At 43.9% G+C, this 15,000-nt stretch overlaps 1 protein-coding gene across 15 annotated transcripts in view; it reads right to left on the bottom strand.

Annotated features, from left to right (window-relative positions):
- LOC123989556 (transcription factor 4-like) overlaps window positions 1–15,000 on the bottom strand; it is a 474,938-nt gene that overhangs the window by 212,102 nt on the left and 247,836 nt on the right. For all 15 annotated transcript variants that reach the window (XM_046290648.1, XM_046290653.1, XM_046290654.1 and 12 more), the window contains 2 exons: window positions 14,696–14,819; window positions 10,114–10,163 (listed from right to left, as the gene is read on the bottom strand). In XM_046290648.1, the coding sequence (XP_046146604.1) occupies window positions 10,114–10,163; window positions 14,696–14,819 (174 nt within the window). The remainder of the gene's footprint in view (window positions 1–10,113; window positions 10,164–14,695; window positions 14,820–15,000) is intronic.

Genomic DNA, 15,000 nt, shown 5'->3' with positions numbered 1-15,000 from the left:
TCTCCTCTGTTCTCCTCCACTACTCTCTATACCTCTACTGACAGGCTCATTCTCCTCCACTACTCTCTATACCTCTACTGACAGGCCCATTCTCCTCCACTACTCTCTATACCTCCACTGACAGGCCCATTCTCCTCCACTACTCTCTATACCTCTACTGACAGGCCCATTCTCCTCCACTACTCTCTATACCTCCACTGACAGGCCCATTCTCCTCCACTACTCTCTATACCTCCACTGACAGGCCCATTCTCCTCCACTACTCTCTATACCTCTACTGACAGGCCCATTCTCCTACACTACTCTCTATACCTCCACTGACAGGCCCATTCTCCTCTGTTCTCCTCCACTACTCTCTATACCTCCACTGACAGGCCCATTCTCCTCTGTTCTCCTCCACTACTCTCTATACCTCTACTGACAGGCCCATTTTCCTCCACTACTCTCTATACCTCCACTGACAGGCCCATTCTCCTCCACTACTCTCTATACCTCCACTGACAGGCCCATTCTCCTCCACTACTCTCTATACCTCTACTGACAGGCCCATTCTCCTCCACTACTCTCTATAAATCCACTGACAGGCCCATTCTCCTCCACTACTCTCTATACCTCCACTGACAGGCCCATTCTCCTCCACTACTCTCTTTACCTCCACTGACAGGCTCATTCTCCTCCACTACACTCTATACCTCCACTGACAGGCCCATTCTCCTCTGTTCTCCTCCACTGACAGGCCCATTCTCCTCTGTTCTCCTCCACTACTCTCTATACCTCTACTGACAGGCCCATTCTCCTCCACTACTCTCTATACCTCCACTGACAGGCCCATTCTCCTCCACTACTCTCTATACCTCCACTGACAGGCCCATTCTCCTCCACTACTCTCTATACCTCCACTGACAGGCCCATTCTCCTCCACTACTCTCTATACCTCCACTGACAGGCCCATTCTCCTCTGTTCTCCTCCACGACTCTCTATACCTCTACTGACAGGCCCATTCTCCTCCACTACTCTCTATACCTCCACTGACAGGCCCATTCTCCTCCACTACTCTCTATACCTCTACTGACAGGCCCATTCTCCTCCACTACTCTCTATACCTCTACTGACAGGCCCATTCTCCTCCACTGACAGGCCCATTCTCCTCTGTTCTCCTCCACTACTCTCTATACCTCCACTGACAGGCCCATTCTCCTCTGTTCTCCTCCACTACTCTCTATACCTCCACTGACAGGCCCATTCTCCTCCACTGACAGGCCCATTCTCCTCTGTTCTCCTCCACTACTCTCTATACCTCCACTGACAGGCCCATTCTCCTCTGTTCTCCTCCACTACTCTCTATACCTCCACTGACAGGCCCATTCTCCTCTGTTCTCCTCCACTACTCTCTATACCTCCACTGACAGGCTCATTCTCCTCTGTTCTCCTCCACTACTCTCTATACCTCCACTGACAGGCCCATTCTCCTCTGTTCTCCTCCACTACTCTCTATACCTCCACTGACAGGCCCATTCTCCTCTGTTCTCCTCCACTACTCTCTATACCTCCACTGACAGGCCCATTCTCCTCCACTGACAGGCTCATTCTCCTCTGTTCTCCTCCACTACTCTCTATACCTCCACTGACAGGCCCATTCTCCTCTGTTCTCCTCCACTACTCTCTATACCTCCACTGACAGGCCCATTCTCCTCTGTTCTCCTCCACTACTCTCTATACCTCCACTGACAGGCCCATTCTCCTCCACTACTCTCTATACCTCCACTGACAGGCCCATTTTCCTCTGTTCTCCTCCACTACTCTCCATACCTCCACTGACAGGCCCATTCTCCTCTGTTCTCCTCCACTACTCTCTATACCTCTACTGACAGGCCCATTCTCCTCCACTACTCTCTATACCTCTACTGACAGGCCCATTCTCCTCCACTACTCTCTATACCTCTACTGACAGGCCCATTCTCCTCCACTACTCTCTATACCTCTACTGACAGGCCCATTCTCCTCCACTACTCTCTATACCTCTACAGTCTTCGACTTGAAAAACAAACAATGTTCTTATTTGCCTTGTTGTTGTTGTTGTTGTCGTCGTCGTCGTCATCCACATGTGTATTACATGGTTGTTATGGTTAGGTCTAGGAGACCAGCTGGACTAGCAAAACCATTGAGTTTAGTGCATGTCTGGGAAGCAGGGAAACAGGGTATGTGCACACAGGCTCGGGGCTTCATTGTCTGGATAATGTCATATGCTAACAGCGTTAGTGAAACCACAAGAGCACAGTAAAAAATAACGACAGCCAACTATCCCAGAGAACACATAAACCCGCAACGGACAGGGACTTTATCAACAAACACAAACTACCAATTTAAATGTAAATGTAATTTGTCTTCATAATTCAAGTTTTAGAAAATAGTTTTTAAAACATGGATATTGTATAACTGTATTACCTAAAATATATATATATATTTTTTAAAACACACTAAAGATATCGCTCAATGAATCCCATTGAGAAAAAGGATATTTGAGTATTTCCTGTGGTGAGGCCTTGAATAACATCTTAAACAGAATATTCATCATTCCTTGATCATTTTATCTTTATTTAACTAACAAGACTGTTAAGAACAAATTGTTATTTTCAATGACAGCCTAGGAACAGTGAGTTAACTGGTCTAGGAACAGTGGGTTAACTGGTCTGGGAACAGTGGGTTAACTGGTCTGGGAACAGTGGGTTAACTGGTCTAGGAACAGTGGGTTAACTGGTCTAGGAACAGTGGGTTAACTGGTCTAGGAACAGTGGGTTAACTGGTCTAGTAACAGTGGGTTAACTGGTCTAGTAACAGTGGGTTAACTGGTCTAGTAACAGTGGGTTAACTGGTCTAGGAACAGTGGGTTAACTGGTCTAGGAACAGTGGGGTTAACTGGTCTAGGAACAGTGGGGTTAACTGGTCTAGGAACAGTGGGTTAACTGGTCTAGGAACAGTGGGTTAACTGGTCTAGGAACAGTGGGTTAACTGGTCTAGGAACAGTGGGTTAACTGCCTTGTTCAGAGGCAGAACAACAGCTCGGGGATTTGAACTTGCAACCTTTCGGCTGCTAGTCCAACACTCTAACCACTAGGCTACCCTGCCTCCCCTCAATTCCTTAGACTTTAGATTGATCTAGAAACAAGTTTATTGAATATCTGTTAAGCTGAGGAATGAAGTGGGAAGGAGGGGATTTGGTTCCCAGATTCATTTATGGCCAAATGAATCAAACCACTAGGAATAGAAAGATAAATATTGATGTCAATCAATGAAATCAGAAGGTGATGCAATGATGGACTCAAGAAAATATCCACATTTCAATGAAATCATACGTAGATACATCTCTGATGTAATTAGTAGGTGTATGACAATCCAGACAGACAGACAGACAGACAGACAGACAGACAGACAGACAGACAGACAGACAGACAGACCAGACAGACAGACAGACAGACAGACAGACAGACGCCCTCAGTTAAAAAAAATTGAGACAGACGGAGAATGAGATGTAGTACCAACACAGGGCTGGAGGAGAGATGTAATACCAACACAGGGCTGGAGGAGAGATGTAATACCAACACAGGGCTGGAGGAGAGATGTAGTACCAACACAGGGCTGGAGGAGAGATGTAGTACCAACACAGGGCTGGAGGAGATATGTAATACCAACACAGGGCTGGAGAATGAGATGTAGTACCAACACAGGGCTGGAGGAGAGATGTAATACCAACACAGGGCTGGAGGAGAGATGTAATACCAACACAGGGCTGGAGGAGAGATGTAGTACCAACACAGGGCTGGAGGAGAGATGTAGTACCAACACAGGGCTGGAGGAGAGATGTAATACCAACACAGGGCTGGAGAATGAGATGTAGTACCAACACAGGGCTGGAGGAGAGATGTAGTACCAACACAGGGCTGGAGGAGAGATGTAATACCAACACAGGGCTGGAGGAGAGATGTAATACCAACACAGGGCTGGAGGAGAGATGTAATACCAACACAGGGCTGGAGGAGAGATGTAATACCAACACAGGGCTGGAGGAGAGATGTAGTACCAACACAGGGCTGGAGGAGATATGTAATACCAACACAGGGCTGGAGGAGAGATGTAATACCAACACAGGGCTGGAGGAGAGAGATGTATTATCAACACAGGGCTGGAGGATAGATGTAATACCAACACAGGGCTGGAGGAGAGATGTAATACCAACACAGGGCTGGAGGAGATATGTAATACCAACACAGGGCTGGAGGAGAGATGTAGTACCAACACAGGGCTGGAGGAGAGATGTAATACCAACACAGGGCTGGAGGAGATATGTAATACCAACACAGGGCTGGAGAAGAGATGTAGTACCAACACAGGGCTGGAGGAGAGATGTAGTACCAACACAGGGCTGGAGGAGAGATGTAGTACCAACACAGGGCTGGAGGAGATATGTAATACCAACACAGGGCTGGAGGAGAGATGTAGTACCAACACAGGGCTGGAGGAGATATGTAATACCAACACAGGGCTGGAGGAGAGATGTAGTACCAACACAGGGCTGGAGGAGAGAGATGTATTATCAACACAGGGCTGGAGGAGAGATGTAGTACCAACACAGGGCTGCAGGGGGCAGGAGAGCTAACAGAACACTACAGCTTTGCTGTTACCAAGATCCCTATTGTGCCTTCTGCTAGACCTGACTTCATTTAATTAACTCTCTCCACTTTAAACAACATCAGATAGAGGAACCGACGGGAATGAGGAATCACAACGGCCCTGATGTGAAAGATTTAGACTGTTGGCTTAGACTGAGATGCCTCGACAGCTAGGTAAACCAATCTAACCATCTCTATCTAATGTATCTGTCTGCAGAGCCTCAATACAAAGACACTGTCTAACATGGATTATTGATCAACGGTTTTCATTTATCCATCAATTAATTTATAGATCAGTTGATTGCCACAAAGGTTAGGAAAATGACCTGTATAATTCCAGAATGTCCTAGAATCACATGTGGTGGTGAAAACATTTGTAGCCTTTTTCATTATATCAAAGGTATAAAAAATAAAAATCTAAATTATATATTTTTTTAAATAATAAGAATAATATTTGTCAATTACTAATATAATCCTATGAGTCACTTGGTATAATAGTCTATCGGGTCAACTGACAAATGACACTTTCTCCATCTTGTGAAACAAAGAAAGAAAGAAAGAAAGCATTACACAGTGTAAATAACTGATAAAACATCTACTGTCTCTAAAAACACCATGAAGCAAACGAAATAAAGGACAAACAACCATATAGATCCTATTTAATTACCAGAGGGGCTATGCCACCATTCAATGGGGAGGACAAACTGCACCTTGCTAATGTAAACTAGCAATCCATTGATATATTACCACACTATTCCAAGGTTTCTCTCTCGTGACAGAGCAATTGTTCTTTAAGTAAAATCAACTTCACTAACAAACACATTTTGGCATATAACAATAGAAAAATAAAGATTCATTCAAGAGTGGATTTTTTTTTTTTTTTAATATTTAAAATAAAATCAGAGTAGGTACCAGCGAGGGTCATGTGAAGATCATTGAGACATAAAATAGTTTTTTTTTGCCACTGATGAAAAAGGCTTAAGATATAGGTCATCACTCTTTATTCATTCTTGTAATGATGGCATATATTATTATATTATTATTATTATTATTATTATATATTATTATTATATAGAAGTTGGACAGACTCTTAAGAGAAAGCTGACAAGGTAAAACAATCTGTCGTTCTGCCCCTGAACAAGGCAGTTAACCCCACTGTTTCTAGACCGTCATTGAAAATAAGAACTTGTTCTTAACTGACTTGCCTAGTTTAAATAAAGATAAAAATAAATAAAAAATGTAAAAAGGAAGAATATTAGCAGGTGCATCTGGAGTCAACACTACATCTACGTTACCGTGCTAATGAACAAAGACATGCTCAACAACAACAAAACACACAAACCACATAGCCTATATAAAGCTTTTACGGCAGCTTTTATATAACAATAGACCTGAAAAAGGTCCTGACAGGAGAACAGGCATGTTCAATTCACGTCCGTCAGACATTGTGCAGTAAAGAAAAAATAATGTTTTGTTCATATGTCTTGAATAAAGAAATATCTGTCTATTTTAATTATACAAATTTACCTATTATGTACGAAATACATGTATTTCTAAAATAACAATCAACAAAATCTTTATATAAATTAGATATGATAACAATCTAAATAAATGGTAATAAATTATATAATACTTTAGTAGATATGTGGAATTGAGATCCTTTGATTGACAATCAAAAATGAGTACGTTGGTAAAATAATTAAGATCATTTTAACACCAGGTATGTTTTAGAATTTGTAATGATTTATTATTTATAATATGTTACTAACACAGTAGTGTTATTATTGATCGAATGCGCTTCCCTGTTGAAAATAAATAGTATTTGATTGTAATATAATTTATCCACACCAGCAAATGTCGGATCTATAGCAAAGGTCTCGGGAATCTTTGTTGAACAAAAATCACATGCACCGAACCCCCCCCATGTAGCACCGAAACCCAGCTGTGCCCTTCAGGATAAGTCCAGTGGGGGAATGCGTTTGTCACCGAAACAAAAAAAATCATTGCAAAAAATAAAGTGTCATTTCAGGAGAAATTCAAAAGTTAATGTCAGAATGAAAGACACAAACTGACACAGAACGTACAAACGGAGTCAGAGCTTTATGGTAACAGGCCTTGAAAATGCCGACTGCAGGAAAACGTCTTTCAGCGAGGCTGTCATGCTGGCCAAGTCAAGGCTTTCTCAGGCCAAAGCCCCCACAACATTAAGTACAGCAACAAAAATATATAAACCGTCAAATCTGGATTTCAGTTGGCAACGAGACAGAACAAAACCTGTCGTGACTCCAACCTGGTGGCAACAAAACCTGTCATGACTCCAACCTGGTGGCGACAAAACCTGTCATGACTCCAACCTGGTGGCGACAAAACCTGTCGTGACTCCAACCTGGTGGCGACAAAACCTGTCGTGACTCCAACCTGGTGGCGACAAAACCTGTCGTGACTCCAACCTGGTGGCGACAAAACCTGTCGTGACTCCAACCTGGTGGCGACAAAACCTGTCGTGACTCCAACCTGGTGGCGACAAAACCTGTCGTGACTCCAACCTGGTGGCGACAAAACCTGTCGTGACTCCGACAAAACCTGTCGTGACTCCAACCTGGTGGCGTGACTCCAACCTGGTGGCGACAAAACCTGTCGTGACTCCAACCTGGTGGCGACAAAACCTGTCGTGACTCCAACCTGGTGGCGACAAAACCTGTCCAACCTGGTGACAAAACCTGTCGTGACTCCAACCTGGTGGCGACAAAACCTCCAACCTGGTGGCGACAAAAAAACCTGTCGTGACTCCAACCTGGTGGCGACAAAACCTGTCGTGACTCCAACCTCCAAAACCTGTCGTGACTCCAACCTGGTGGCGACAAAACCTGTCGTGACTCCAACCTGGTGGCGACAAAACCTGTCGTGACTCCAACCTGGTGGCGACAAAACCTGTCGTGACTCCAACCTGGTGGCGACAAAACCTGTCGTGACTCCAACCTGGTGGCGACAAAACCTGTCGTGACTCCAACCTGGTGGCGACAAAACCTGTCGTGACTCCAACCTGGTGGCGACAAAACCTGTCGTGACTCCAACCTGGTGACAAAACCTGTCGTGACTCCAACCTGGTGGACAAAACCTGTCGTGACCTCCAACCTGGTGGACTCCAACCGACAAAACCTGTCGTGACTCCAACCTGGTGGCGACAAAACCTGACTCCAACCTGGTGACAAAACCTCGTGACTCCAACCCTGGTGGCGACAAAACCTGTCGTGACTCCAACCTGGTGGCGACAAAACCTGTCGTGACTCCAACCTGGTGGCGACAAAACCTGTCGTGACTCCAACCTGGTGACTCCAACCTGGTGGCGACAAAACCTGTCGTGACTCCAACCTGGTGGCGACAAAACCTGTCGTGACTCCAACCTGGTGGCGACAAAACCCTGACTCCAACCTGGTGGCGACAAAACCTGTCGTGACTCCAACCTGGTGGCGACAAAACCTGTCGTGACTCCAACCTGGTGGCGACAAAACCTGTCGTGACTCCAACCTGGTGGCGACAAAACCTGTCGTGACTCCAACCTGGTGGCGACAAAACCTGTCGTGACTCCAACCTGGGTGGACTCCAACCTGGTGGCGACAAAACCTGTCGTGACTCCAACCTGGTGGCGACAAAACCTGTCGTGACTCCAACCTGGTGGCGACAAAACCTGTCGTGACTCCAACCTGGTGGCGACAAAACGGCCGAGATTTTGTCTTCTCTATTCTACTGTGAACCTGCCGAAGAAATCAGTGACCTAATATGTTTATCTAGGTATCCCTTTATGACATCACTTGAGGCATAACAAAAGATTAACAACATTGGCTTTCGCCAAATGCTTCTTTGGGAAGGATTTTTTTTCCCTTGCTACTTTTCTCCCAGTGAGGGAAACCAAAGGACAATACAAGCCAAACCTAGTGCTGTCGTCTCCCAGTCTCCCACAGAGCTTAGAGACTGTAGCAAAGGCCTTCTTATGACAAGCCATATATTTTAGCATCATGAACTTCTAATTAAGTGGGTATAAGACTTAAACAATGTCCATCTCAATGTCCATCTCAATGTCCATCTCAATGTCCATCTCAATGTCCATCTCAATGTCCATCTCAATGTCCATCTCAATGTCCATCTCAATGTCCATCTCAATGTCCTCTCCTGGACCTCTGTAAATAATTCCATGCTGTTTCTACAAAGTCACAAATTTTTCTAAATGTATATCGTTGTCGGTATTTCTTTCAGAGGAGTATTTTATTTCAGCGCAAAGAAACCAGCCCTTAGAATGTCTAATACCATTGATTATATATTTAATGGATATCGCAAAATACAGTCTATGTAATATACAGCCTGGTCTGAAATTATTGACACCCTTGATAATGATGAGGAATAATGATTGTAGAAAATAAATAAAATACGGAGCTATATTGTATACACACACACACACACACACACACAAAAAAATAATTATAATATTTTATACTCAAAGAAAGGTAGGGGTCAAAATTATTCACAAAATACACATAATACAAGATTTGAGTAAATAAAATAGTGAAAAGTGTTGTATTTCACCCCATATTCCAAGAACGCAATGACTACATAGAGCTACAATGACTACATAGAGCTACAATGACTACATAGAGCTACAATGACTACATAGAGCTACAATGACAATGACTACATAGAGCTACAATGACTACATAGAGCTACAATGACTACATAGAGCTACAATGACTACATAGAGCTACAATGACTACATAGAGCTACAATGACTACATAGAGCTACAATGACTACATAGAGCTACAATGACTACATAGAGCTACAATGACTACATAGAGCTACAATGACTACATAGAGCTACAATGACTACATAGAGCTACAATGACTACATAGAGCTGGTGACTCTACAAACATGTTGGATGCATTTGTTTGTGTTTTAGATTATTTTATTTTGTGCCCAATAGAAATGAATGGTAAATTATGTACTGTGTCATTTTGGAGTCACTTTTATTGTAAATAAGAATAGAATATGTTTCTAAACACTTCTATATTAATGTGGATGCTACCACGGTTACGGATAGTCCTGAATTAATTCTGACCCTTAAAAATAAACTCTCTTTCTCTGAGCAATTAGTATTAGTATTTAAATACTATCATTTCACATTTATTTGTTTTTTGAGTAATATAATATAGCTCCGTATTTGAATGATTTATTTTCTACAGTCATTATTGCTGCTCTTGATCAATGGTGTCAATCATTTCGGACGCCAAGAGTGTATAGTCAAAAATGCATGATCCTTATTGGTCAGAAAAAAATAGAGAATCTCATTGGGGTAAAAAAAAGAAAAAAGTGTTTGTGTACAATATAAATATTAATATAAAGTTTAAAATTTCCGTTTAAAACAGCATTAAAATCCAAATAAAATTTGACTTACTGAGGAAGGTAAACCGGGGGGAACTTTCCGGACTTTCTTTGTCTGAACCTCTGAAATACACAAGAATTAGACATCAGTTCAGCGTCACATTTTTATTGATAATAAAATGTTAATAACGTTTTTCTATTGAAAATATCCATTCACATGATCAAGACTAAACAAACTCAATAACTTAACAAGCCACTTCACAAAATAATATAGCTTATTGGGCCTGGCTAAATAAAGAAGGAAGCCTTAGCATGACAACATACAATCAACTAAACTACAAATATAGCTATCCACAACACAAAATAATTCCCTTCATATTGGGGGGGGGGAGACATTTTGTCAGCCGGTGGTTGTCAAGGAAATAACTACCGTTAACTACGGTAGTTAACATAGACACATTTAGCATCTCCTGGCTTCCACTCGGCCTACAAGACACTGATGCAGACCTTAGGAACATCTGCATTTTCATTTTTTTTAAAGTCTAATAAACCATCACAATAAATCCATTGTTTATTTTATTCAGGTCTAAAGAAACATTATGATAGGAAGGAAATGTATTTCAGAAGAACAGAATTGTCCTCCTGATCTGGCTAAGCCAAATGGCTGTAGGCTACACTAGTTCATTTAACAGATAAGATTATTATATTATAATATTATTATATTATAATTCCTGTGGCAACATTTTATATGATTTATATTAATAGTAAGAAGAATAGAATTGAACATTGCTGAATAAAATAGAAAGGATATTGTTTCCGAAACGATTTCTGAGGGAGTGTGCACGTGGCTATTCTTTGTTCAGCATTTAGCATAGTGATAATTTGCTTAATTTAGAGTTATTTATGCAACGTTTAGTTATGATACAAACCTTAGGCTATTTGTTTTGATTTGTAATACATTCTAAGCATCCATGATGCGACTTAATGATGATTTGAAAAAAGTGGAACGAGAGGCTTGCGCTGTGCTCTGTTTCTTACGCAGGCTGCACACACTTCACCAGTCTCTCATTCACATGTTGACAATCACTAGACAATATTCTCACCCATTAAACTATTTTCAATTTAAACTGGTCTTTACATATAGCCTACATGTGTGGGAAAAACATGTCATCTGTAGCCTGCACTAGAATAGTGAATAGTGAATAGTGAATAGTGAATAGTGAATAGTGAATGCAGGAAGTGGTTGAGTTTTTAATATGCCAGGTAAACCACACCGGTTCTAAAGTAGATTAATGTGCTTAATTTTAAGAGTTGAGACATAGATATAGCATTACAAAAGAGCTGTGATCCTTTTTAAAATATATAGGTCATGCTTAGAGATATTTGGCCACTTTAAAGCTCAGATCCAGTAGGATTGTCAAACGTTTGCCTGCCGACAGTACTTAGCACCTCTGAACAGAGTCAGTCAATCTCTTGTTTTTGTTCACACAGCAAAGACCTTGGAAGACGTCAGCCGCTCAGCCTTGTTAAAATACTCCAAACCAGAAGGTGGCAGTAGCGTTGTTTGGCAATACCTATCTATGCATATTGCTCATGGTCTAGATTCCAAGCTATCTGTGCTAATGTTGATATTTTGTAGAATGCCCTTGTTGTTACTAGCCAGATGGCCACAACTACCTAGCAAGATGATGAAGAAACTATTTAATTCCCTTTCCATGATCCCATACTGCCAGTGCCAGCCCATTGCCAAATGTTTAGCTAGCATATTCACTAGCTAGCACAAAATATCTAGCTAGCTAGCTAAGGACACTGCACTAACATCGCCAGCTAACACAGGCAGCTGTTTAATGGAAACTAGCTAATCCATTGTGATGTCATTATAATGTCAACACTAGCTACAGTGGTTAGCTAACTTGAAGGAAGTATTTAGTGTTGTGTGCATTGCGTCGGTGCACTTAGCTAGCTACCATCCCATAGCTTACATTGCATATGAAGTGTGACTGCCTCATCCATATAAGCCAATTTATCATATAAGCATATATAGGCTGATGCATGCGACCCATCAGACTATACTCAATTTAATCTTGTCTTTACATATACTAAATAATATTTGTGTGAAAGTTTTGATTTATAATGGACCATTATCATGCACCTGTCGGAACAGGGGAAGGGGAAACAAATACTTAAATCATATGCACTTGAATAGCGAATGGAGGACGCTTTTCCCGCGGTTCATTTTCATGCGGCCCGGGTAGGCTACCTCAGTTGTAAAGCGAAGCAATGTGCTTAATATTAGGAAAGCTGAGAAATGAATTGAGATCCTCCTCTTTTTAATAGAGGCCATCACAACTCTGTTTTCTCACGCAATTGCATATTCTATAGAAATGTAGCACAACATAGGCTAATAGGAACACTTATCTTCATTCCATCCATCAACCATCTATGAGGAGCTGGCTCTCGCTGCCCAACAGGTGATCCTATTCCAGTCAAACTCTGGATGCCAGGGCTCTCATTAACGGTGTGATTGGATTGTCCATTGCATTTGCATTGATATCAGAGTGATTAGAGAGACAATAGAGTGCTGAGTACCAGGCCGTTAGCAAGTTTGGTAGACTACTAATGACCATCAGCAGCATCAGAGCGAATGGAGGAGAAGACGAACTACCATGACTCAACGGTCATGTGGAACTTCACTGCGGTCATGACTCGTGACTGCCGGTGCGGTGGTAATACGGTCACCATAACAGTCCTAATTGGGGGCTGACACCTCTTACAGCTGCCACTGCAAGGCATGATATTTATTGTCAATTTATTTACAGTTTCCTCTTTCAGGTCTTCCACCCAAACAACGTCACATGGAAGCTTTTGACTTTCCAAGAAGTCTGACTGACTGTGGATACTTAGAATGGATGGTATTAATTAAAAAAGACATGTAAATTGAACACACAACCTGTGTGACAGTTCATGATCAATACATGTATTTATTTTGAAACAGCTTTGATGTTAAAATAGACTCCGTTCTGATTTTACATTTATTATAAAGATAGCTGTACTTATAAGTAAAGTCCCTTTTGTGAAACTGAAACTGCGTAAAAAGTTGTTCTTGTACTACATGGACATCACATCATGACCCAACAGGTACCGTTCTCCTTGTACTACATGGACATCACATCATGACCCAACAGGTACCGTTCTCCTTGTACTACATGGACATCACATCATGACCCAACAGGTACCGTTCTCCTTGTACTACATGGACATCACATCATGACCCAACAGGTACCGTTCTCCTTGTACTACATGGACATCACATCATGACCCAACAGGTACCGTTCTCCTTGTACTACATGGACATCACATCATGACCCAACAGGTACCGTTCTCCTGTGTAAAGACAGATGGTCCCATGACATATACAGAAGCAAATGTCTCTTCAACGAAAAGCACGTCCAGCGAGACCACAGCGAGAGAGGTAGGAGGGATAGGGCAGTGGGAGGAGGAAGAGGAGGAAGAAGAAAGGGGAAGAGGAGGAGGTGGAATAGGCGGTGGAAGAGGAGGAGAAAGAAAAGAGCAGGAGCTGAGAGCCTGGTGGTGTGGTGTGAGGGTCGGGGTCTGAGAGCCTGGTGGTGTGGTGTGAGGGTCGGGGTCTGAGAGCCTGGTGGTGTGGTGTGAGGGTCAGGAGCTGAGAGCCTGGTGGTGTGGTGTGAGGGTCAGGAGCTGAGAGCCTGGTGGTGTGGTGTGAGGGTCGGGGTCTGAGAGCCTGGTGGTGTGGTGTGAGGGTCGGGGTCTGAGAGCCTGGTGGTGTGGTGTGAGTGTCAGGAGCTGAGAGCCTGGTGGTGTGGTGTGAGGGTCAGGAGCTGAGAGCCTGGTGGTGTGGTGTGAGGGTCAGGAGCTGAGAGCCTGGTGGTGTGGTGTGAGGGTCGGGGTCTGAGAGCCTGGTGGTGTGGTGTGAGGGTCGGGGTCTGGGAGCCTGGTGGTGTGGTGTGAGGGTCAGGGTCTGAGAGCCTGGTGGAGTGGTGTGAGGGTCGGGGTAATAATAATAATAATATAATATATGCCATTTAGCAGACGCTTTTATCCAAAGCCTTACAGTCATGTGTGCATACATTCTACGTATGGGTGGTCCCAGGGATCGAACCCACTACCCTGGCGTTACAAGCGCCATGCTCTACCAACTGAGCTACAGAAGGACTGAGAGCCTGGTGGTGTGGTGTGAGGGTCGGGGTCTGAGAGCCTGGTGGTGTGGTGTGAGGGTCGGGGTCTGAGAGCCTGGTGGTGTGGTGTGAGGGTCGGGAGCTGAGAGCCTGGTGGTGTGGTGTGAGGGTCGGGTCTGAGAGCCTGGTGGTGTGGTGTGAGGGTCGGGGTCTGAGAGCCTGGTGGTGTGGTGTGAGGGTCAGGAGCTGAGAGCCTGGTGGTGTGGTGTGAGGGTCGGGGTCTGAGAGCCTGGTGGTGTGGTGTGAGGGTCAGGAGCTGAGAGCCTGGTGGTGTGGTGTGAGGGTCTGGGTCTGAGAGCCTGGTGGTGTGGTGTGAGGGTCGGGGTCTGAGAGCCTGACGTAGTGGTGTGAGGGTCAGGAGCTGAGAGCCTGGTGGTGTGGTGTGAGGGTCTGGGTCTGAGAGCCTGACGGAGTGATGTGAGGGTCGGGAGCTGAGCTCACCCATGTTGTCGCTGTGCAGTGGTCTCCGGCGAGGGTTGTTGTTGTAGTGCTGGTAATACTGCGATCCAGGCTTGGTGGGCGACACCGCCACGGGGCTGCCCATCTCTCCTCCCAGGAGGCTCGGCTGTAACACACAGGACAGAGACACGTTAACTTACAAGACAGGACAGAGACACGTTAACGTACAGGAAACACAGGACAGAGACACGTTAACGTACAGGAAACACAGGACAGAGACACACCAGTCGCTAAGCGTAAAGAACCCCCCCCCCCGCGGTGTGAAGTCAGGACAGAGACACGCCAGT

This window comes from Oncorhynchus gorbuscha, linkage group LG11, assembly GCF_021184085.1.
Source record: "Oncorhynchus gorbuscha isolate QuinsamMale2020 ecotype Even-year linkage group LG11, OgorEven_v1.0, whole genome shotgun sequence".
NCBI classification, from domain to species: domain Eukaryota; kingdom Metazoa; phylum Chordata; class Actinopteri; order Salmoniformes; family Salmonidae; genus Oncorhynchus; species Oncorhynchus gorbuscha.
The sequence above is the reverse complement of the archived record's forward strand: the minus strand, read 5'-3'. Positions and strand labels throughout refer to the sequence as shown.